The 24,033-nt window shown below is 43.9% G+C and overlaps 1 protein-coding gene across 1 annotated transcript; it reads left to right on the top strand.

Annotated features, from left to right (window-relative positions):
* The first annotated feature begins 331 nt into the window (after positions 1-331).
* Positions 332-21,200, top strand: TKTL1 (transketolase like 1). Its single transcript, XM_028523002.2, has 12 exons — positions 332-450; positions 3,898-3,995; positions 5,368-5,559; positions 5,640-5,767; positions 6,816-7,009; positions 10,329-10,493; positions 12,962-13,118; positions 15,063-15,193; positions 17,391-17,474; positions 18,658-18,754; positions 19,091-19,210; positions 20,534-21,200. The coding sequence occupies exons 1-12, from the start codon at positions 367-369 to the stop codon at positions 20,704-20,706; spliced, it is 1,623 nt and encodes a 540-aa protein (XP_028378803.2). The 5' UTR covers positions 332-366; the 3' UTR covers positions 20,707-21,200.
* The last annotated feature ends 2,833 nt before the right edge of the window (positions 21,201-24,033 follow it).

The raw sequence follows: 24,033 nt of genomic DNA, 5'->3' as shown, positions 1-24,033 counted from the left end.
ACAAGTGGAAGAATGTCCAAGTGCTTATGGAATCACCAGGTAAACTTGCCCCCAGTACACAGGGACTCCATTGAGAGAAGGCGACTGGTGTTGGAGGTCTTGCTCTCCACAGGGAGAAAAGTTGTGAGGTTCCTGGGCCTTAAGGCATTCTTAAAAGCTTTGACGTTGGGAGGCAGTGGTGCTGCATCCCTTTCTTTTGACTGGATTCTTCCAGGGCTGGGAGTAATGACTGCTGCCGGTCTGCAAAGACCATGTGCTGAAAAGCCTCTCCATGTACTGTGTCCCTGGAGAGTCACTTGTGAGAAATGACCTGTGCTGTGTCTGTCTTTCAGCCATCCTACATCATGTAGCAGTGCTGCTGAGATCATGTCTGTGCTGTTATTCCACGTCATGAGATATAAAGAGGAGGACCCGGAGAACCCAAACAATGACCGCTTTATCCTCTGTAAAGTAAGCAAGCATGGGAGCCCAGGGCCTGCTCAGATGCTCACTTAAACTCATTTTTAAAGCCACCATATGGCAACAAGGCCTGAAATGGGCTCTGTTTATCTTTTTGGTTCCCCTTTCTTTGCCTTATGTCATAGTCCATTTGGGCTGCTATAATGAAATACCAAAGACTGGGTGATTTATAGACAATAGAATATCTTTCACAGTTGTGGGGGCTGGAAGTCAAAGGTCAAGTCACCATCATGGTCACGTTCTGGTGAGGGGCCCTGTACCTGGTCACAGACTTCTAATTGTATCCTCACATGGAGGGCCTTTTTTATAAGGACACTAATCCCACTTTTGAAGGTTCTGCTCTTGTGACCCAATCACCCCGCAAAGACCCCCACCTCCTAATACTATCACCTCGAGCATTAGGTTTTGAATATAGGGATTTGGGAGGGGGGGACACAAACAGACCATAGTACCTCGTAAAGCTCTAAAAGGTGTTCTAGTAAGGAGTGTGTGGTAGGAAGGATGACTTGTGGTGACTGGCCTTCCTTTCCTTTGGTGTGCCCTACCTCATACCACCTAGCAGTAAAGCCCCCCTTGGCAGAGTCATGCTGCTCCCATCCTCTGTCACCTGGATAGAGGTGGGCAACATTAGTGAATCCAGCTTTCTGAGCTGGAGGAAAATTGAGTTGGATTTGGAGGGACATTCTACTTCTTCCATTTCTTTTCCATTTCTCTGTAGTTCTGACTTGACACCAATGGGGGACTTTCTCATTAGACTAGGTATAGTACCAGGTACCTCATTACATTGGGGAATGGGAAAGAAAGGGAATATTAAAAACAAGGTCTATCTAGTAAGAATGTGTAACTCTTCAATGCTAGTCTGAAAGTTTGCTGCATCCTGAGCAAATCATTTAAAATTTAACTGATAGAGCACCATGAACAAACAAACCCCAGATCTGGGCAGCAAAAGGAGTTTAAAAACAAAAGTCAGAATATGGGCTTGGCCGAAGTATCTTGGGTTGTAGTTACGACTCTGTCTTGGTATCTGCAACATAATCTCAAATGAGGTTTGGCAAAAGGTAAACAAAATGTGTGAGTGTGCATAGAAAGATTAAGAGATGCTGCAGAAGTGGTCTATTAGTAATAGATGGTGAATCTAGGTGAAGAGAATATGGGACATGATTGTACTAGTCTTAAAATGTTCCTATAAGCTTAAACTTTCTTTACAATAAAAATCAAGTAAATATAGGTGTACAAACAGTATGAGTATTTAGATCTCTGGTTTAGTAAAAGAAAAGGTGCCTAGACTATCCCATATCCACTGCTGTCCTGTCAAATAATCAGAGTCACTGGCCTTAGAGGGATAAAGAGGCTTTCTGGCATGCAGTAGCAGCCTGGGCACTGTTCAGTTGCCAAACTTTGTATTCATCAGATTTAATCAGAAAAAAATGAAAGAAAGGAAATACACAGAAGTGTAATCCATCTTCTCCAGCTTTGTAATCCAGCTTTGGCTGGGAATGGAGTAAATGGACTCCAGTACAAGCAGAGGAACCAGGATCTTCACAATCAGTGCTCCTGCAATGCGCGTGTCTAACACAGACAAGCACAGCTGCTAAAACCTGGCAGTGTCACTGACTGAGGTGCCTGGATTCCCTTACTCAGGGTGCTGAAGGCTTGGGAGGGGAGGCTTACAATGCCCCCATCCCCCCTCCAGGCCTTTGTTTTTGTTTTGTCAGCTCTTTTGTTTTCTCCAGCCAAGCAGGCCTGGAAAGTAACCAAAAGGCCCTTCTGTAAACTTGTTCTTGAGGCACACTTTATGCTGGAACAAAGATGAGAACACAGAAGAGAAGTATTTCTTTTCTGGGTGTCCGTAACTCCTTGTATGCATCTTTATTTTAGCTGTTGGTACCCTCAGTTGTGGCTCCCTCTACAGCATAAGGGTTCTTGAAGAAGAGAAGGGAATCCATGTGGTGACACTTATGCCATGCCAGCATTGTGTTCTTGCCCCACCAACCTTCTCAATCAATCCTACAGCCTCCTGCCCCCCTAGGAGGGCTCTCATCTCCATCATAGCCATTAAGTAAAGCATTGAAGTAGTTTCACTTGTCCCTGTTTTAAAGCCAGGGAGAAACAGGGTTGGTCTAAGTCAGGGGTGTCAAACTTATTTTTACCAGGAGCCACATCAGCCTTGTGGTTACCTTTAAAGGGCCAAATGTAATTTCAACTCCTTGAAGTTAAGGAGTAATTACACTTATACAGTCCTAAAATTATATTCGGCCCTTGAAGGCAACCCCAAGGCTGATGTGGCCCCAGTGAAAATGAGTTTGACAGCCCTGGTCTAAGTGCATACCCCAGGCTGGGTCCAACGGCATGCAAGACATCTGGGAGCCAGGGCTTGTTACAGGAGTAAGATATAGGAGCCATGAGGAAAAGGATGGAGCTAGAGATGACATCAGGAGAAACTTCAGTGGGACAATTCTGTGGGGATAGAGAAGCAAAATGGAGAGGAAGTCTCTGGGGTCATAGAGCATGTGGAGAAAGGTAGTAGTAGGGTAGAGTGGGAAGGTAGAGGGACCTGAGACTAAGAAGCACCCCTCCATGGTAATGACAACACACACCAACCTCTGCTTGATTGGAGCTGACATTTAAATGCAGGAGGGAGCAGACAAGAAACACATGTAATAGATAGCTGGCATGTCAGATGGAGCTGAGCATCCTGAATCCAATGGAGGTTGAGGGGTAGGGGGCACTAGTTGAAAAAGATGGTCCAAGAAGGCCTTGATGCTGCCATTCAAGCAGAATTTTGGAAGGGGTGAGGGAGTCAGCTGTGCATTTGTTTAGGCATGAGCACTGAGCACTTGGGGAAGAGAGAGCTGCAAGTGCTAAGACCCTCAGGTAGGCGTGTGCCCAGTCTGTTGTGTGTTCAAGGGGCAGCAAAGAAGCCAGGGCACCCAGGGTGGTGGGAGGGAGAATAGGAAGTGAGGGGGTGCCAGAGTGGACAGGCCAGTGCAAGAACTTGGGTTCTACTTGGCACAAGATGGCAAGACCTTGGACATTTTTTGGCAGAGAGTAATGCGCAGACTTAGGGTTTTAACAGGCTACCCTGACAGTTGTGTTGAGAATGGCTATGGAGGAGAAGGGAGGCCACAAGTTCTTGCTTAGGTTTTCAGCTCTGCTCTTGAGCTCTGTTTAGGCTGCAGAGTGGAGGAAAAGCCTCCCAAGCTATGTTCCCAAAGCCTGACACGTGTCAGTGTGTCAATTATCTATGGCTTCCCTGTCTTTGTGATCTGTGACTTGGGGTGCATATGGGTGTAGTGAAGAAGAAGTCACCCCACAGGGTGGAAGGGGCCATTCTGAGGAGTAGCCTGTGCTCAGTACCAGAAGTTGGCCTGATATTCAACTTCCTGATACCTGTGTCCTGCAGCTGCAAATAGGTTCATTTGATAGCCTCTCTTACAGCAACTGGCATTTTTTGATATGGCAATCGGATGGTACGGACAAGGATTGGGCACTGCATGCGGCATGGCATATACTGGCAAGTACTTTGACAAGGCCAGGTAAGTTGCATACCCAGAAACCACTTGACTGTCCCCATGTCACCCCCAGCACTTTGGCCCTATTTATGGCTGCTTAGTTGGGAAGATAGTGATTATTTGAAAGTTCAGATTACCAAGTATTCAAGCAGTATAGAAATTGTGTTTCTGGAACCTATTCTAGAATCTTTGGTTGGGTTCTAAGAGCTGCCTGCAGTACAGAAACCAGTTTATTAGGACTCTAGTCTTTCCTAAGAAAGACATCTTCCTGTTCTCCCTGTCTCAGTGAGTTTTACTAGAGAGTGAACAGATGGCACATTTGCCTTTGCATTGGGAACCCCTAAATATTAATAGTCAAAGGTTTCTTTTTTGGAGCAGTTCCACCTTTCTGAAGATGGGCACGCACCAAGCTGCTACTGAAAAGGGAGCAAGGCAATGACAAGGCACTGGGGGTTGTTGAGTAGGTTGTATTGGTAGTATGCATGTTCTTCTTCTGTGACTCCTCCGTATGCCTGAGTCCAGAACCCCTCAGTCCCTGGTTCCAGCCCAGGTGGCCCCTCTGGAGGCACTTCATGCTTCCTGTACTGTTCAGACAGCTGCCCTGCTCCATTTCCCATAAGCCCGTTAACATTTTTCATTTCTTATTATTGCCTCTGTTAGTCTCTATGCTGCATTTTTGTGGGGTCTGGGTTACATTTTATTGGTATAAATGTTCCATGTTTCTACTATGGAGGAGTTCACCATTTCCAACAGAACATCTGCTCCTGAAGTAGAATGTTTTGATTGTCAGTAAATTTGTAAGGTCACAGGTAGGTGGTAGTGTAAGAAACTATATATGTAAGTGATTGGGTGTTTAAGGGAGTTGCTTTCTTCCCATTCCCTCTTGTTGGTTGTTCAGAGAAGTGGCAGAAGAGTCTAGAAAAAGCCTTTACAACTAGAATGAGTATAAACTAGCCAAAGGTAAAATCCATTTGTGGGGCCCAAGCTTTTATTTATTTATTTGTTTGTTTGTTTGTTTGTTTTTAGAGATAGTGGAAGGGAGAGAAACATCAATGTTCAAGGGAAACATTGATGGGTTGCCTCTTACAGGTCCCCAACTGGGGACTTGGCCCACAACCCAGGCATGTGTCCTGACTGGGAGTGGAACTGGCGACCTTTTGGTTCACAAGCTGACTCAATCCACTGAGCCACACCAGCCAGGGCAGATCCAAGTTTTTAAAGCTGTGTTTCCTCAGATGTTGAGTTTGGACAGGATGAACAAGGAAAATAGTCTTAAGAACTTGATCTGAAGCGGCTGCCTCAGTCTGTTCCTTTGTTTCTCTCAGTGAAATATATTTGCTTGAGTGGCCACGAAGAGATCTGAGCAGGGTCTTAAACTTCTTTTGACTTCTCCCAGCTACCGGGTGTTCTGCCTCTTGAGAGACCGTGAGTCTTGGGAAGGCTCCGTCTGGGAGGCATTGGCCTTTGCTTCCCACTACAGTCTGGATAATCTCATAGCCATCTTTGATGTGAACCGCCTGGGCCGCAGTGGCGTCTTGCCCATTGAGAACTGCATAGACATCTATCAGAAGCGCTGTGAAGCCTTTGGGTAACTGTCCTGTTTTATGTTACCTCTGTCTCCCCCATTGCCCCTCCACCTTGTAACCTGGCCTTCTCTTCCGTTGACAGGTGGAATACTTATGTGGTGGATGGCCGTGATGTTGAGACATTGTGTGCAGTATTCTGGCAGGCAACTCAAGTGAAGGACAAGCCCACTGCTGTAATTGCCAAGACCTTCAAGGGCCGGGGCATGCCAAGTAAACAAGTGTTTCTGTTCTGCTTGGGGTTATTAAAAACATTTCTCTGCGCAGAAGACAAGTCAGGAGACTCTGGCTGGCCAGGCAGACAACTGACTTAGTGCACAGTGACTATGCCTGAAATAATGTGCTGTTCCTTGACTTTTATAGATAGTGTGTCTGGTTAGGGTGGGAGGGGAAGCCCAGATCCCCAGCAAGTGATCGGTGATTTTCTGCCTACACGAGGGAGTGGGTAGGAGGGTAGTCTTACCACTTAGAGGACTGGCAGGGAACGATTTCCATGGGAGTGCAGAGAGAGGAGGTGCTGCTGTGTGCATGAGCAGATATGTAAATAAGGGTGAACACACACAGGCATACGCATGCTTGCCTGTGTCCAAAGTATCAGGGAAAACACAGGCAACTAGTAAAGTGGTGCCTCCAGGAAAGGGAGCTGTGGAATTGAGGGCCTAGGGAAGGAAGGTGTTTTGAAAGTCGTCTTGCAGATTTCAGAACTGACACCTGGAGTTGTTCATCTCAAGTATAAATAGTTGCAAAGGGTGTGATTCCTGGTATGTTTTAGTATAGAGATTTTAGAATAAAACTGTTCTAAGACTTCTCAAAGTACAGTCTTACTCTGGTATCCTCAGTTCAGGAAATGACCACTTGACTGATTTGCTTCTGGCAGAAACCTGGGTACTGTCCTTGCCTCTTCCCCTCCCTTATATGCTCCCTATACCCATACCCAGTTCACCATCAATTCTGATTTCTGCCCTTGAAGTATATCTCAAATCTGTTCAGTCTTCTCCCTCTCTTCTACCCAGGCCCCTGCCATCTCTCTCTAACTGCTGTTTCCATAAGCCAGTCCCCACAGGGCTACTGTGGTGATCTTTCTACAACACAGGTCTTATCATTCACCTCCCCCACTCCAACCCTTCAGTAGCTTCCCATCTTGTCTCAGACTATGCCAGATTTTTACTCCTATGAGTCCTTGGCTGACATCATTGATATCAGGATATCAACAGGTGCTTGTGAAGTATTTATGGAATGAATATCTTTTATTCCTTTGCAGGCATTGAGGATGCAGAAAGTTGGCATGGAAGGCCAATGCCAACAGAAAGAGCAGATGCGATTATCAAACTAATTGAGAGCCAGATAGAGACCAACAGACATCTTGAACCAAAACCCCCTGTTGAAGACTCGCCTCAAGTCAACATCACAGACATACAGATGACTTCTCCACCTGCTTACCAAGTTGGTGAAAAGGTAAGCAAGGTTTGTTTTCTTCTTTTCTTACTAAATCCACAGGACTCCTCACTTACTCTGCTCTCCATGGATGAATCAGTTACTAGATGGTGTAACATTTAAAGGTTATGAGCAATGAAGATGGGTTTACCTTCTCTTTTATTATCTCTGATTTTTATTATTTGATTTCAAACTTAATTTACATCTGAATTTTTTTCAGTCATTTGCTACCTGTTGGTGTCCAGTGCTGTGTAGCTTTTGCTTGCTTCCTAAACTCAGTTTGTGGTTTAGCAGTCTACTGTGCACGACAATTCTGCCTGCTCTAAGGATGGGGGCCTGGCTGGGCTGAGCTTTTGAACTTACTCCCTGGATTACACATGGAAGCAGGCTAATTCATCAAAGACCAATTCTTCAAAAGAGAAAACAAATTAGGCATGAAACCCTGAACATAAGATCTTCTCATTTTTTATCATTTTTATATCCTACTTTCTTGTATAATTACATCAGACCCAAAATAGGTGCAGTCTTTGGGATTTAAGGAAACAAGGTGATGAGCCTGGGAGGAAGAAAACTTTTTCTGACCTTTATTTTCCTTATTTATTTGGGGACATTCTGAGTGTTGCTTATGTTTTCTTGGCCTGGTAATATGGGTTTAAAATGAATTGACTACTCAAGAAATTAGAAAACAAATGAAAAAGCAGAAAAAGGAGTTAATAAGGAAAAAGCACATATTAACAAAGGACACTTTGACAATATGTGGCAACACTAGAACTGTTCACACCCCTCAAACTCAGAGGAATTTGTCCTACAGAAACATCTGTGCAAGTGTACAGATACATCTATCAGAATGAATGTTGATTGCATTATTGGTTATGATGATAAAATTGGAAATGACCCAGCAAAAAGCTAAGGATAGCCCTGGCTGGTGTGGATGGATGAGTGGATTGAATGCCGGCCTGCAAACCAAAGGGTTGCTGGTTTGATTCCCTGTCAGGGCACATGCCTGGGTTGTAGGCCAGGTCCCCAGCAGGGGTCACTCAAGAAGCAACCACACATTGTCGTTTCTCTCTCTCTCTTTCTCCCTCCCTTCCTCTCTCAAAAAATAAAATCTTCTTTAAAAGAAAGCTAAGAACTCACCCAAATTATTATTAAAGTTTTTAAAGTTGCAAAGTAACATATAATTCTATTTTTGTAAAGAAAATGTTGAAAGGGAGCAGCATGTATTAGTAAAGGACATTTAAAAGTTTAGAGATAATGACACCAAATATAAGTGTGTTTTTTTTCTGGAAAGTGGAATTAAGGGAACTTTCCATTTTTTAAAAGAAGTATGTAAGCCTGGCTGGCATAGCTCAGTGAATTGAGTGCGGGCTGCGAACCAAAGTGTCGCAGGTTCAATTCCCAGTCAGGGCACATGCCTGGGTTGCAGGCCATGGCCCCCAGCAACCGCACATTGATGTTTCTTTCTTTCTCTCTCTCTCCCCCTCCCTCCCTCCCCTCTCTAAAAATAAATAAATCTTTTTAAAAAAGAAGTATGTATATATTTTGAATAATATGAAAAATTAAAGCAGGCCAGTTCAGAAAAAATTAATGAATTAAAACACAAGGTGCATTAATACACAAATCTAAGAGTTGCCTCTCTGAATTACTGATACAGTAGAGAAGCCATTAGCTAGGTCTACTTAAAAGATAACATAAATGTATAAAATTAGTCATTAGATGAGATAACCATAGATGCAGAAAACATTCAGAAAATTATGAGAAAACTATGTAATGCTATAGTAATTGACACGAAAACCTGTTTAAAAAAAGGGACAATTTTTTAGGAATACATAAAATACCAAAATTGTCTTAAAAAGATACAAAACACTTAAGTAGATCAACGGCTGTAGGAAAAAATGAGAAAACTGTCTTAAGAGTTATACCTCCAAACTGCCAATCAGCTCACCAAGTTACAAGAATGATTTATTTTTAACCTTAAAGGAATGAGTCATTCTGGGCTATTTCAAACCTTCTTGAATATGGTGAAAGGCAAACGTATCTATCATTCCAATTCATTTGTGAAGACAAAATGTGATAAAGCTGTATTAGAGACCAACTTCATTTATGACTATTAACGTAAAAATTCTAAATAAAACGGTCACTAATCCCAACTCCATTAGTACATTAAAAGAAGTATAAGCAAATTAGAAATTAGGGTGATTTCATCAATATTAGGGAGGGGCAAATTACTGTTTTGATGCATGGGAGACAAAAGCAGTTCGAAAATTCATTTTTTTAACCTCTTATACAACAAAGTAGGACTGGTGAAATACTTCAGTTTGATTCTGAATCTAGCTATCTTAAACCTGGAGTCCTCTTCATAGCTAATGGCAAAAACATCTTGTTAACCTGGCAGAGAAGTCAGCTCCACTTTGGAAGTGGTAGTCATATAAATGGAATCATGTGAATTTTGTGTCTGGCTTATTTCATTTAGCACAATATTTTCAAGGTTCATCCATGTTGTGGCATGTACAGTTCTCCATTTTATGGATATACCATACATTTCTATTTATGCATTCATCTATTAATGGATATTTGGGTTGTTTCTGTCTTTTGACTGTTGTGAATCATGCTATTGTGGACATTTGTATACAAGTTTTATATAGATGTAGTTTTCTCTTGCATATATATCTAGGAGTAGAATTGCTTGGTCACATGGTAATTCTATGTTGAACATTTTGAGGAAACGCCAAATCTTGTTTTAATAGAAATAATGTTGTAAAGATGTCAGTTCTCCCCTAAACTCATAAATTCAGTCCAATTTCAAACATAATCTAATGGAATTCTTTATTTTTGGTATCAGGATTCTGAAGTTCTATATTTTCATTTTTGCAGTGAGTATTATCAGTTTGATAGCTGAAAAGTTAGAGGCATTTACATTTTGGTAAATTTGAATTTTTTTAAAATTTTTTATTTTATTTATTTATTTTTTAGAGAGGGAAGGGAGGGAGGGGGGAGAGAGAGAGACAGAGAGAGACAGAAAGAGAGACCTGGGACACTTTGGTTCCCAGCCCGCGCTCAATCCACTGAGCTATGTCCACTGAGCTATGCCAGCCAGGGCTCGAATTTTTAAATAAACTACACAAATGGTACAGAAGAATAAATGTATTTTTGAAAAATTGATACAAGTAAGCCACATATAGATTCAAGATTGGCTAGCAATCCATTTTTATGATCCTAAAAGAGATTATTGGTGAATCACAAATTTGCTTTCTTCATTTTGATAGATGACAATTTGCAATTCTACAAAATTTCACCTTCTAAATCCATTCTAAGAAACTCTGCTGTTTGACTTTTCCAGGTAGCTACTCGTAAAGCATGTGGTTTGGCTCTGGCTAAGCTGGGCCATGCAAATGAGAGAGTCATTGTGCTGGATGGTGACACCAAGAACTCGACCTTCTCTGAGATGTTCAAGAAGGAGCATGCTGAACGCTTCATCGAGTGTTTTATTGCCGAGCAAAACATGGTATATATTCTATAAACGCCCTTCTTGGGCCTTCTCATTGATTAACAGTGGCTCACTGGACACAGGAAGCCCAGCCTACCTTGTAGTTTTCCTTTTCATTTATAAAAGCAAAGGCACTGGAGAAAAAAATGTCTTCAGGGAAACAAGTAGAGAGTAGCTGGACAGAGTCTGAGGGGTAGCTTCCAGAACTGCTAGGAGGAGCATGGTAGATGGCCCAGCACCCTGTCCTAGTAGGTGACAACCATTTGACTCTAGGGCTCCAGGCCCAAAGCATCCTGAGCTCCCTACTAGCTCTAGGTAGCCTTGTTCTTTTTGCCCAGCTCACAACCAAGCAATTCTATAACCACACAGAGACCAGTAGGTTGAGAGAGCTACAAAAGACTGTGATTTCTGTCTCTTCACTGTACTGCAGGACCTAATATACCCTAGATACTCAAATGTTGTGCTAATTGCAGCCTCAAGAATGCCAGTAGAGATGTGGTCTTAGATAAAGCTGTTCTGCTTATCTGTGCTTCATCTCTCCCTGGAGTGATGATAATGCAGGGAGTCTCTTCTGCTTGTGCACGCACCTTCACACCCCACTTCTCAAAGAAAGAAAGGAGTTAATGCCAGTAAACACCTTGACTTCTAAAGCTCCGTGGCAGTGCAGAGGACTGTCTTCATACTTCAGAGGCCAAAAACAGCACTGGCTGGAAAACTATAGGCCAACAGGTTTCATGTGACCACCAGAGGTATTTTATTTAGAACAAGTATTTACAGATTTTTGAAGTAGTTGCCAGCTTTTAAAGATCAGATTTTATATACAGTATTAATTTCTGGATTCTCTTGAATAATGGGAGAATCTGGCAACACTGGGATGGCATTCCCTCAGTCAGCTAGAGCCATTTAGATGGGATGTGTCCCCTAACCCTTTTCTCAGCCTGCTCATTCACTCATGGTGCTTCCTGGGCCCTGTCAGTGTTGGAATTTCAGGCTCCTGTTCAGTAAAGTAGGTCATCACGATTGTAAGAATATTCACATTTTTCTATGAGTCTCATTAAGCTATTTCCAGCTGGAAAAAAATGCAATCTGTAATTTTCAGAATTAAGCCTCCTATCAAAACTTTGCTCCCCAACTCATTGATGATCCCTTCAGTCATCAATCGTATGCTCTGTATCTACTGATGGGTTCTTAAAGTTGGAAGAAAACTAGTAAAGAAGAAGCCAGCAGGTAATATTCAGTGCCCAGGTTAAATAGATAGCTAGTGAGAATGTGACTAGCACCAATCAGGGACAGCCTCTTGGAAGAGCTGACATTTAAGCTGAGACTTAAGTGACAAGGAGACAGCCATGCACAGATATGGAATGTGGCATTCCCAGCATTGGGCACAGCTATCTCTGTAGCAGGCCCAAATTTGAGATGTTTGGGGAGCAGAAAAAAAGGCAGAGTGACAGGAGTGTGGTGAATACAGAAGGAAATTGGTTTAGAAAGGTCACCAAGGACCAAATCATATGGGGCTTTTGCAGGGCCAAGACCTCATGCCAGTTCCCAGTGGAGGGGGCAAATGTGGAAGGGTGTGACAGCCCCAGGACAGTCCAGTAGCCTTGGTAAAGAGGTGTGCACCATCCAGCAGGGGCAGGAGCAACAGCATCCATTGGGGGAGGGGAGTTGTCTCGTGGAATGCTGCTGAGAGGTCAAATGCAGTGCAAACAGATCAGGCGAACTCTTGCATTTGGCACCTTCAGAGTCCCTCATAGGGATGACAGGCTAGCCAAAGGAGGCCAGGGAGGGACAGTGTGAGAAGTTGGAGAACATAGATGAAGGGCAGGCAGTCTGTGGAGGGGAAGGAAAAGGTGGAGGTGGGAGAGTGAAGATGGAAGATAGCAGCAAATACTCAAATGGTGAGCAAACCCAAGAGAAAGGGAAAAATTGACTGAATACAGGAGGGAGGGGATAATTGCACAGAGATACCCTTGAGAAAATAAGGGGAGAAGATTCAGCATGATGAGTGGGCCTTAGTTAGGTGCAGGGCCACCATGTCTCCTAGCAGTACAGTTGGAAAGGCCAGTTGGGGCAGATGGGAGAACCTCCATTGTTCACCTCTCATTCCCCAGGAGGTGTAAGGTGAGGATACTATGTGAGAGGGATGGGGAAAAGGTGTGCAGAAGGTTTGGGAAGAGGAGGACAGGAAGGAGACTCATGAGGAATGGGGGGTGGTCATAGGTGTCCCAAGCTTTTCCTTTTTGTATTTGAGGAACAAGGTCAATTCCTATGATTTCTGGCAGTGCTCAGGGGACACTGGGTTTGCCAGGTTTGGGGTTTCCCTGGGTATGTGCCTGGGGTGGGTGGGGTGAGGCAGGGAGGTGTGCAGAGCAGGGTTGTTACCCTGGGAACCATGCACTATACCCTGGATTAGAGGAAAGGGGGACAGTTAAGGGTCATGGGGGCCATGTCCAGGAGTGTTCTGATTCACCTTCTTGGTATTACAGGTGAACGTGGCACTGGGGTGCGCCATCCGTGGTCGGACCATTGCTTTTGTTAGTACCTTCGCTGCCTTTTTGTCCCGAGCATTTAATCAGATCCAGATGGGAGCCATCTTTGAAAGCAACATCAACATTGTTGGGTCCCACTGCGGGATATCTGTTGGTATGAGTTCTCAGTGCCATCTTCTCCATAGCCTTTCTACTTTACAGAGAAAGATTAATACCTGAACGACTGAATCTCCAGTGTACATAGGGTTTCATAACGTTTGATTGTAACCACTTTTTTAAAAACCACATTGTGCTTTACGAATTCTAGATGCTTTGGGTAACTTTTGACTAGTCTCTTGATATTACTGTAAAATGTCCACTTTTGCAGTCATTGAGAAATAATAATCTGTTCTAAGTTCTTCTTACATGTCAAGCTACATACTGGGTATGAGTGGGGCCATCCCAGCATTACAGAATCCTTTTCTGCTCTTGGTCATGGGCACAGGAAAGTGAGGAACACAGCCTGCAGGACTTTGCCTGGGTGGAGCAGCCTGGTGGGATGGAATAGGAAGCTTTGAGAACCCTGCCACTGGGGAGTGAGGCTGAGGAAGACATCACTCTTGGGGTATTAACCTGGCAGGACAAGTTGGTGGAAACAACTGGAAATAGGAAATCTAGGAAGAGGGTTGAAATACAGTGTACATTAGCAGTGGATAGAAAATAAGGGTGAATCTGAGAAAGTCTGAAGAAAGAAGTCATGTTGCTGAGAGATGGAGGGGTCCAAAATTGCCTGGGAAACATCAAGGAGTCAGGGTCATGAGTGACAAATACGAGGACTTGGGAAAGATGGAGATGATTGATGTGCCTGTGGTGGGGCAGGAACCCCAGGTAGATGTGACAGCTTACCTTTGCTGCTTAGAATGCTGGAGGGGAGGGCCAGAAGTGAACAATTGGGAGTCATCTCTGGGACTCCCTGGGAGAACTACACTAGCTAAGAAGTCTCTGGATGGGCCAGATACATGGGGAGAGCAGAGTGAGAGGAGAGTAGAGTGAACAACATTTCAGGGCTGGCCTGGGCAGAGAGCCTAGGAATTGGGGGTCTCTGCCCGAAGCTGGGTGGAGTGAAATTTTCAAAATAATCAGCTAAGTGGAGAAGTGGCTCTGGGTCTAACCCAGAGGAACTAGGTGTTCTGAGGTTGAACAGTTATCCCAGGCAAGGCAGTGTGCACAGTGACAGTCCCCTTCCTAGCTAGAAGAGGTAGGATACCATGGTATACATTGGGCTTTCTATTTTTACACCATTTCAGGCCAGCAACTCTGTTTCCAAACAAACCCTAAGGCCCACTTAATTACAATAGCGCCCCAAGGGTGCCCCCAAGGTATATTATATTCAGCTACCTTGAAGGCCTTAAGAAGTTAATAAGAACACTTCAATCTTTAAAAACCCCAGTCCCTTGATGGAGAAGATAAAAGAGTAGAGAAGGAAGAACAGAGCCTGAGAGGACCCTCATAAGGAGAAAGGGGACAGGGACAGACTTGATGGGCCAAATTGGCCACCTGTGCTCAAGGAGAAGAGCATCAAGTTACTTTGGACAGCAGTAGCAGTGACCAAGTACCAGAGGTTGGCAAAGGTCAAAGGACAGGGGTATGCAGCCTATGGGTCACATGCGGTGCAGGATGAATATGAATGCAGCCGAACACAAAATGGTAAATTTACATAAAACCTTTTTTTTTTTTTTTGGTCATCATTTTTCATCAGTGATTGTGTATTTAATGTGTGGCCCAAGGCAACTCTTCTTTCACTGTGGCCCAGAGATGCCAAAAGGTTGGGACACCCCTAGTCAAGACCAAAAAGGGACCACTGTTTGCTGATCTGGAAGGTCAATTAGCTGAACCTGGGGTGTCGCAGTAATGTCTCAAGGGAGATAGATGTGTGGCAACTTATTACAAGTCATTATATTGGCATAAGAATTGGATGGTTTTTGTAGGACTCTGCTACAGTTGTGCCCCTCACCCCCACTTGGTGGCCATAGGAGCTGTTGTTTATCGAGCAGAGGACAATGTCCTGGCTTCTTGGTCTTGTTCATGTTTTTGTTGGGCTGTGGCTTTGTTTTCTCAGGTGAAGATGGCGCCTCCCAGATGGCGCTGGAGGATTTGGCCATGTTCCGAGCCATTCCCAACTGCACCATTTTCTATCCAAGTGACGCCATCTCTACAGAGCATGCTGTGTTCCTGGCGGCCAATACCAAGGTATTTTTAGGGGACACTGGTTCAGACTGAAAATGCTTCTGAGCTCTGCTACTGGTTTGGTACTGATGGTTGGAATTTTCCTGTTATTTTTTCTCAGCATAAAGGTAATAGATTTGGTTGTAGGATTCCTTTTAAAAATACAACCATTACCCAATAAAGGTGATTGAAGCACATAAAACAAGAACACAGTCCAAGACAAATAGTGCAGAGGGATGCTGACCCACCACCTCATGGGCCCAGATTGGCCAGGACTCAGCAAGAAGAGGGAGTCTGGGACTCTGAGGCAGGGAACTTCTGGCAGGGCTGAATGAATTGGCTCCAGCAGTGAGCTGTCAGGTGCTGGCCTTAGACATGCCCCATGCCACCACCTTGTGATATCCAGAAGGCTGGTGAGTGGCTGGTGGGACTCCATTGCACACAACCCCCAGGATCACTCATTAACAGTGCAGAAGGGCAAGAGTATGGTGTCTGCCCCACTTGCCCCTCCTGAAGTCTCTCACAAGGACATCAGATGAACACAACATAATTCCTGCCCAGGATCCGGCTGCAGGGGCATCTAGAGGATGTAATCTTCACTTTTCCAATCACTGCAACTATCTGTCAGCAGGCTCTCCCCACCACCCAGCCCTGCACCTGCCCACGCCCCTACATAGGTGACTCCGGGCACAGTTGGGGTAGATTGTGGAAGTTCTGTTCTAAGCATTTGCAGTGTGTTAAAGATGTGTTTCTTTGACCTTTTTTAAACCCATGTGGGCTCACACTCTTGTTCTGTACACTATATCTTGGAAGTTGTTTTATGCCTGTGCCTACACAGAGTGATCTCATGTGCGCTGGAGGATTTCATTTCTAGGAAGTTCAAAAAAGGCAAAATAGAGCTGTGGTGACCAATTAAGAACAGAGATTTCAACTTGGGTAGGCAGAATGACAGGACAGGCACAAAAGAACTTTCTGGGCAGATGAATGCAATATGGACTCAGGTGTTGGTTATGCAGTGTATACCTTTGTTAGAATTTGTGGAGTGCTCCACTGAGGTAAAATTTACCTCAATAAACACTGAATAGCCCGGCTGGTGTGGCTCAGTGGATTGAGCATTGGCCTGTGAACCATAAGGTCGCAAGTTTGATTACCAGTCAGGACACATGCCTGGGTCAGTCTAGGTTCCCGGTTGGGGGCATGTGAGAGACAACTGATCTAGGTTTCTCTTGCACATCAATGTTTCTCTCCCTTTCTTCCTTCCTTCTTCTCTCTCTAAAAATAAATGAACAAAATCTTAAAAAAAAAACACTGAATAGGATTGATTTATAACATGGGAATGAACAGAAGTTAAGTTTCTAAATAGTTTATGATGTATGATTTATATATGTTTCATAAATTGAATACTTCAGACATTTGACTATTTATTTATACTTCTGTATATGGCCCTGGGTGGTGTAGCTCAGTGGATTGAAGGGGGGCTGCGAATCAAAGGGTCACCAGTTCGATTTCTAGTCAGGGCACATGCCTGGGTTGCAGGCCAGGTGCCCAGTAGGGGCCACGTGAGAGGCAACCACACATTAATGTTTCTCTCCCTCTCTTTCTCCCACCCTTCTCTTCTCTCTAAAAATAAGTAAATAAATTTTTTAAAAAAGAATAGTTGCTTTTATATATATATATATATATATATATATACACACACACACACTTCTGTGTATGTGTTCAAGTTGATAGAAATGTATTTATCTTCTCATTGGGAAAATACCGAGTCATTTTATATTTCAGTGTTGAAGGTATTTCTAAGGTTGAAGCATTACAAGCTATTGTGGGAAAAATTAACTATTTAGCATTGTGTTGTTTGTGACCTTTCTATTCAACATGAACCAGTGCTCCTGCCCTGGATTTATGTTCTGTGGAGACAGGTCGGTATGTATCTGAGAAAGCTTTTTTAAATCAGTGAATGTGACAGTGTGGAAAGTTTGCCACGGAGGGCATCCACCAGGGTCCTACATAAGCTTTTGCCTGGCTCAGTGGTAACCCGACCAGGTGATACCTGACCAGTTTGCCAGTAGTTGTAAGTGCTTATCCCTTGGTTCAAAATGTATGCTTTATTTTAGTAAAAGGAACTGTTCAGTTCTCCTCCTCCCCATTGTTTTTTTAAAGGTTTATTAGTTAGAAATTGAGTTTGACTTTCTAATAGTTCTGCTTTTTGTTTATACCCTAGGGGATATGCTACATTCGAACCAACCGCCCAGAAACTGATGTTATTTACACCCCACAAGACAATTTTGGGATTGGACAAGCCAAGGTAAGGGCTTAAGTTCTCCAATGTCCTCTTGTATCATTTCACACGCAGAGAACTATTTTAAAGCTAGAACTAGGTATCTGCACAATCAAGGCTTTATCTTTTTTGTATTCTAGCTTTTAGAAAAACATTTGTGACCTTTGCCTGCTTTTCCTCCAGAAGGAACATTCTACTGGTATCAGCCAGAACTGAACTTTTCTCCTTTCCAAAATGGAGACTCTCTCACTATTAAATTTTCAAAGATAAGCAGTACAACTTGAAGGCACTTGTATTGCTTGGCTATAACTTATCACAGCCTGAAGCTAAACAGAATAATAGAATCCATTTCAAAGGAATAATAGATCTGTGAAGTTCCGATTTGGCATATTCAGAGCCAGGGGAATAAAGGGAACATGAACCATCTTGCTGCCAGCCATTGTGTGGCCCTGAGATGGGTTTTGCACATTGAATGTGGCCTCACCTGTAGGCCTTTTGTTCATGGGTAGCATTCTGTGCACTTTCTATCTCCTGCATTCTCACAAAAGCCCTAGAAGCACAGATTGTTAGCAGCCCTGTATTTCAGACAAGGATCAGAGAAGGTGTGCTTTGCTCAGGGTTCACGGTAAGCAGCAAGAGATTATACTGCATAGGAAAGTTTTATGCCCTACTCTTATATGACTTTTTAGGAAGTTATTAATGCTCTTCTTTTAACAAATATGTATCTTTAGAGGGGGGAAGGAGAAGGAGAGAGAAACATCAATGTTCTAGAGAAAGATCAATTGGTTGCCTCTCGCATGCCCCAACTGGGGACCTAGCTTGCAACCCAGGCATGTGCCCTGACTGGGAATCAGACTGGCAACCTTCCAGCTGTACATAGACCACACAACTCGCTTCTGACCCTCTCTGCCTTTCAGATCCAAGTTTGATACCCACCTTCTTTGTTACAAAGAGTCATTTTGTATGTATTCTGTAATAACTTAGTAATTTGGCACTGAAACCATGAAGAAAGGTACATGAATTTGTAATACATATGAAGAGGGGGTTAATCAAAAAGCATGTTGCCATGTGTTGATTTAGACTTTTTCGTAGTGAATTATTAAGGAGTGAAGTTGGTAGGATCAGGGAAGAGTGATGTAGTGATGTCTTTTGCTTTGAGATGCGCTCTGACCATAGTAACCACATTTTTGTTTGGCGGGTGCAATACCAGGTCATTTGCCACAGTGTCAATGACAAGGTTACAGTTATTGGAGCTGGAGTCACTCTGCATGAAGTCCTAGCAGCTGCTGCTGATCTTTCCAAAGAAGGTCAGGAGTTTTTATTTTTTTAAGGTTTTATTTATTTTTAGAGAGGGGAAGGGAGGGAGAGAAACAGTGTATGGTTGCCTCTCGAGTGCCGCCTACTGGGGACCTGGCCCACAACCCAGGCATATGCCCTGACAGGAATTGAACCAGCGACCTTTTTGGTTCACAGGCCTGCACTCAGTGCACTGAGCCACCCCAGCTAGGGGAGGTTTTTTCCCCCTAAATGTTGACGTTTCAGCTGGGGAGAAGTAGGACTTGGGGGCTGCCTCTTCTGCCGATTGGTCTTTTTATTCTAAGTCTGCTGCTTCATATACCAAGCTCATTATTGCTGTTCTCCAGATATTTCTGTCCGTGTCATCGACCTATTTACCATTAAGCCCCTGGATGCTGCCACCATCATCTCCAATGCAAAATGCACAGGTGGCCGAATTATCACAGTGGAGGATCACCACCCGGAAGGTATGTCTTTTTCAAAGTCTGCTTTGGCAGGATGTGTTTGTGTTTTCCTTGATTGGAGGCACCCCGTGCTCCTGGCCATCATCTCCAAATTACCCAACCACTTATTCAACAACTTTTACTACTGCTTTTTGCAAGTGTATTAGCTTAGGGGGGTCTCGCCCACCTACACTGACTCTCTAAGTGTGGGCCCATGCCCATACTCATCTGTGTGTCTTCAGCACAATGCCTGGTCCTGGGTGGCTCAGTGGCAGCACAAAGGAACGTCTAACTCAGCTTTGGCATTGTAAACAGGGAGGGTTCATGAAGAGCTTCATAGTTGCTCTTGAGTTTTGAATGACTAATAGTTTCCATTCCTGCCCCCCCCCCCCAAATGGGAAGAGTGTCTTGCAATCAGAGAACACAGCAAATGTAGAAAAAGTATGTATCAGAGAAAGGAGGCTGGGCAGTGTTTGGCCTGGGAACGTTAGGTGGGGCAGGTAAGGGGCCTCAAGGGTATGCCTGAGATCCACAGAGTCTCTGGAAGCACTCCCAGTACCTTCATGGCTGAGATTTTTTACAGGAAAGGGCACCCTCAGGACCCTCAAGGACAGAGGACACAGGTCAGGGGTGGAGAACCCCAGGCCTCAGGCTTCCTCTCTCCCTCAATCCCATGAGGGGCCTGCCAGGTACTCTCCCTCTTCAACAGTGAAAAATGTGTCACTACAGACCCAGAGAATCAACCCACCTGAGACCCAGCGCCCCAGGTTTTATTGGGAGCTGGTCACGTGGGCCCCCTGTGCCATACCAAATGCCCCACTCCCAAAGGAGAGCAGGTGCTCCACGTAAACCACCCTATTGTGCAAACCGTCCAGGCACAGGGACCACCATTATCAGTAGGGAAATTGTCGCGTTGACCCAGGGGACATGCACCGGCTCACTGCCCATGTGCCCGCCACCTGAGGGCCAGTGTTGCAAGTGGCCCTTCTGAAGCTGGTCACCTCAGGTCTGCCAGCTGCTCTTTTATTTACAGTTCATTTGTTACCTTTAATTGTTTTTGGGTTCCTGACAGCTTTGAGTATCTGAGCTCCACAGTCCCCTGTATCTGTGAAGCTCTAGTTGAGAGAGCCCCTACTGTAGGTGGGGCTGTGAGCAATTTGGAAATCTGCAATTTAGAATGAGAATTCTTCTGGTCAGTCAGGGAGTGAGTGACTGCTTCCATGAATCAGTACTAATGAAAAGTCTTTTTCTCTGAGAACCAGCAAATTCAAAGCCCTGTATGTCATGGGGCATTAAGGCTGACTAGCTGCTTCCAAAGCAGAGCCTAACATTCCTTGCTTCCCCCAGGTGGCATCGGGGAGGCTGTCTGTGCAGCTGTTTCCATGGAGCCTGACATCCTGGTTCACCGCCTGGCAGTGCAAGGAGTGCCTCGGAGTGGGAAGTCCAGTGAATTGCTGGATATGTTTGGAATTAGTACCAAACACATTATAGAGGCCGTGAAAAGTATTTTAACAAACTAAAATAGCTGTTGGCTTCAATCTTAAAATACTAGTTCTACATTTATGCTTGTTGACAAACCTTCATTTTAATCTATACTGTTCTTAGTTCTTTTAAAAAGCAAAGCAAATTAACTACCTTCATAAGTAAAGAAAATGTGAGCTCTGGGCCATGCAGCACTATCGTACCATGCCGCACACTTCCATCCCAGGTCGGGAATTAAAGTGCTGCCATCCTACCTGCAGCTTCCTGGGTACCGTGTGACTGCGGATGTCCTGGAATTTCATCTCCCCTCTTAGGGTGCGTGGAGCAGCAGTGAAAGCTCTTAGAATGTCCTCCGCTGCTTGTGGTGACTAGTCTGTGAAGAGAGGACACAACTAGTTCTAGTCTCCACACTGCACTCTTTTGTGAGGTTTCAGAAATGTCTTATTTGCCCAGTGACTACACCAAACTTAGCTCAATTATACTTACTTACTATAGATACTAGTTAAAAGTTAATAAAGCATTTAAAAAACCATCTGCTTTGTTCCATTTGTGTCTTGTATGTGTGATTTGGTTTCTCCTGGATAAAATCCTCAGTGAAGAAAGAGCTATCTAAACCAGAAGGAGAGAGAGCCATGTCCCCAACAGCAAACCCAGGCAAAGATACTGGACAGCAGATGCACCACTAGAGGACAGTGTGTGGCCTGAAAAGCCATCCCTGACCTGATTCTATTTCAGCTGTAAGCACATAAATCATGGCTGGAATACAGGAGTAAAGTAGCCAGATAAAGAAGGATTTAAACTTCAAAACTAAAGTTGACTGCATGTGTCTGGTATGTCATGGCTCTTATTTTTACCGCCCTCATTAACTGGTCATCAGGGGCCTTTGGGGTAGAATGTGAGGTAGAGACTGACGAACCAGCTTGGCGCTCCACTTGGTCTTCATTGGGGGTCTGCACATTCTCCTTTTTAAACCACTAAGCTGGTTTCCTGGCCTGTGAAATTAGCATATTGTGCTTATTTTGAAAGATTCCAAAAAGTCTTTTGTAAAATAAAAAGTTGATATAACTAACACAAAATATATCAAACAAAAATAGAAAAATTATAAATATCAAACCATTTATTTTTTTAGTAAAAATCATTTGATAACAGGGTCACTGTAGAAAGATTAGAAAATACACATAAGCAAAAAAGATTTTTTTTTTGCAAAAAAGATTCTTACTTCACTTAACCATCTCATACTCCATTCAACTTCATCCACTGAGAGTATGCAGTTCAGTGGTGTTAGAACGTTGAGTTGTGTGATCCACCACCATGGTCAATTTTACATTTGTATCACCCCAAGGAAACACTGCACACCCTTGCTAGTCACTCTCCACTCACCTTCCCAGCCCCTGGCAACCACTCATGTATTTCTGTGTCTGTGGGTTTGCCTATTCTGGACATAATATGGCCTTTTTGTGTCTGGCTTATGTCACTAACCATAATGCATTTGAAGTTTATCCACACTGGAGCTCTGACAGAACTTAATTTCTTTTTAGATTTTTTTAATTTTTATTTCTAGAGGGGGAAGGAGACAAACATCAATGTGTGAGAAATACATTGACCGTTTGCCTCTTGCACACCCCTAACTGGGGACCTGGCCCATAACCCAGGCAGGTACTCTGACTAGGAATCGGACCAGTGACCTTTTGAATCACAGGCCAGTGCTCAGTCCATTGAGCCTTGCCAGCCAGGGTTTAATTTCTTATTAGGATGATGTAATAGCCCTCTGTACAGACCACATTTTCTCTGTTCACCTGAGGCACATTGGAGTTTTCACTGTCTATTGTAAATAATGCTAATAACATTTGTATTTTAAGTCTGTGGATATACTGGGTTGGCCAAAAAGTCCATTTAGTTTTTTCTGTAAAATAAAAGGTACATTTTTCATTTTCACCAATAACTATTGACTCATTTTGAGTATACTGGCTATCTCCCACTATTGGCTTCTAGTGGGTAGAGGCCAGGGGTGCTGTTAAACATCTTCCAATGCAAGAGAGCCCCACAGCAAAGAATTACTTGGCCAAAATGTCAACAGTACCAAGAAACTGCAAACCACTTTTGACATGTTCAATCAGTCACAGCACCTTCTCGTACACTGCCAAAATCTTTTGCATTTCAGTTGTTTTTTTAACCTTTTTTGATGTAATAAAGCATAATATGCCAAAAATGTGTCTTCCATCCTCAATATTAAAATGGCTGCACAAAAATTCAATTTGGGTTTTTTAAAATGCACACTGATATAACAGCTGTCACAATAACAAAATTACTTAAAGACAACTAAGCACTATTAAAGCTATCATATAGAAAAAACTAGAACTTTCTGGCCAACCCAATATATTTTCACTTCTCAGGTCTATATAATCCTAGGAGTGGAATTTCCGGGTCATAGGGTGATTCTGTTTACCATTTGAGTGTGTGTGTGAAACAGTTTTGAGAGCAGTGACTGAGACATTGCTTGACATCTATAAACCACTGTGTACTTTAAAGCAGGGGTGTAAAACTCATTTTCACCCGGGGACACAGTCTCACAGTTGCCTTCAAAGGGCCAAAATAATTTTAGAACCATATAAAGGTAACTACTCCTTAACAGTTAAGGAGCTGAAATTACTTTCGGCCCTTTGAAGGCAACCCGAGAGGCTCATATGGCTGATATGAAAATAAGTTTGACACCCCTGCTCTAAAGATTCCCTTAGTTCCTGTATCTGCAGGGCTGACAGTGCTACAAATCAAACATTTAATTGTGTGTGTTACAGAATCCCAATGTCATTTGAAACCCTAGCCTCTCCATGTTTCTCATGTGAAAGGGCAACAGTTGAGCAGGGCCCTGAAACCTGGAACTGGGATGTCTGGTTGGTCTCAGTTGAAGCTGACCATCAGGAAGCCCCTAGTCCCTCTGAGCAGCCCCTTCTGGTGAAAGTAGTCTGCTTTCTGGTGTCTGGGGGCTGGTGTTCCATTGCTGGAGGACTGTGTCATTGCCTCACTTGAGTAGGTGCCTTGCAAGGAGATACCCGTTGTCCTTGAAATCCTCTGCAACCACCTCCTGCTGCCATTAGACCCAAAACTAGGGTCCCATCACAGCGTGCTCCCAGGTGTACCTCCTGAGTACAGAGTAGCCAAGGAGGGGAGGGCCATGGCAGGCGCACAGTCAACTGGTGTAGGTGCTTGAATGTTCCTTAATTGTTCTAGAGCCATGGACGCTGGGGCTCTTGACCCTGAGTCATCAGAATGCCTACTTGCTGCTCTAGTTCCCCCTCCCCGCCGCCCCCTGCTACTTGTTAGGGTGGTGGGGTGGTGACTAGGTAATCCATTTTGCCTATTTGTTT

This window comes from Phyllostomus discolor, chromosome X (assembly GCF_004126475.2).
Source record: "Phyllostomus discolor isolate MPI-MPIP mPhyDis1 chromosome X, mPhyDis1.pri.v3, whole genome shotgun sequence".
NCBI lineage: Eukaryota > Metazoa > Chordata > Mammalia > Chiroptera > Phyllostomidae > Phyllostomus > Phyllostomus discolor.
This window is presented reverse-complemented; position numbering and strand designations above follow the sequence as displayed.

Coding starts and splice junctions, on each gene's coding strand:
- TKTL1 (XM_028523002.2), top strand. CDS start 367: ATGTCTGTGCTGTTATTCCACGTCATGAGATATAAAGAGGAGGACCCG. Junction 7,010..10,328: donor CTTACCAAGTTGGTGAAAAG/GTAAGCAAGGTT, acceptor TGACTTTTCCAG/GTAGCTACTCGTAAAGCATG. Junction 13,119..15,062: donor CCACTGCGGGATATCTGTTG/GTATGAGTTCTC, acceptor TTGTTTTCTCAG/GTGAAGATGGCGCCTCCCAG.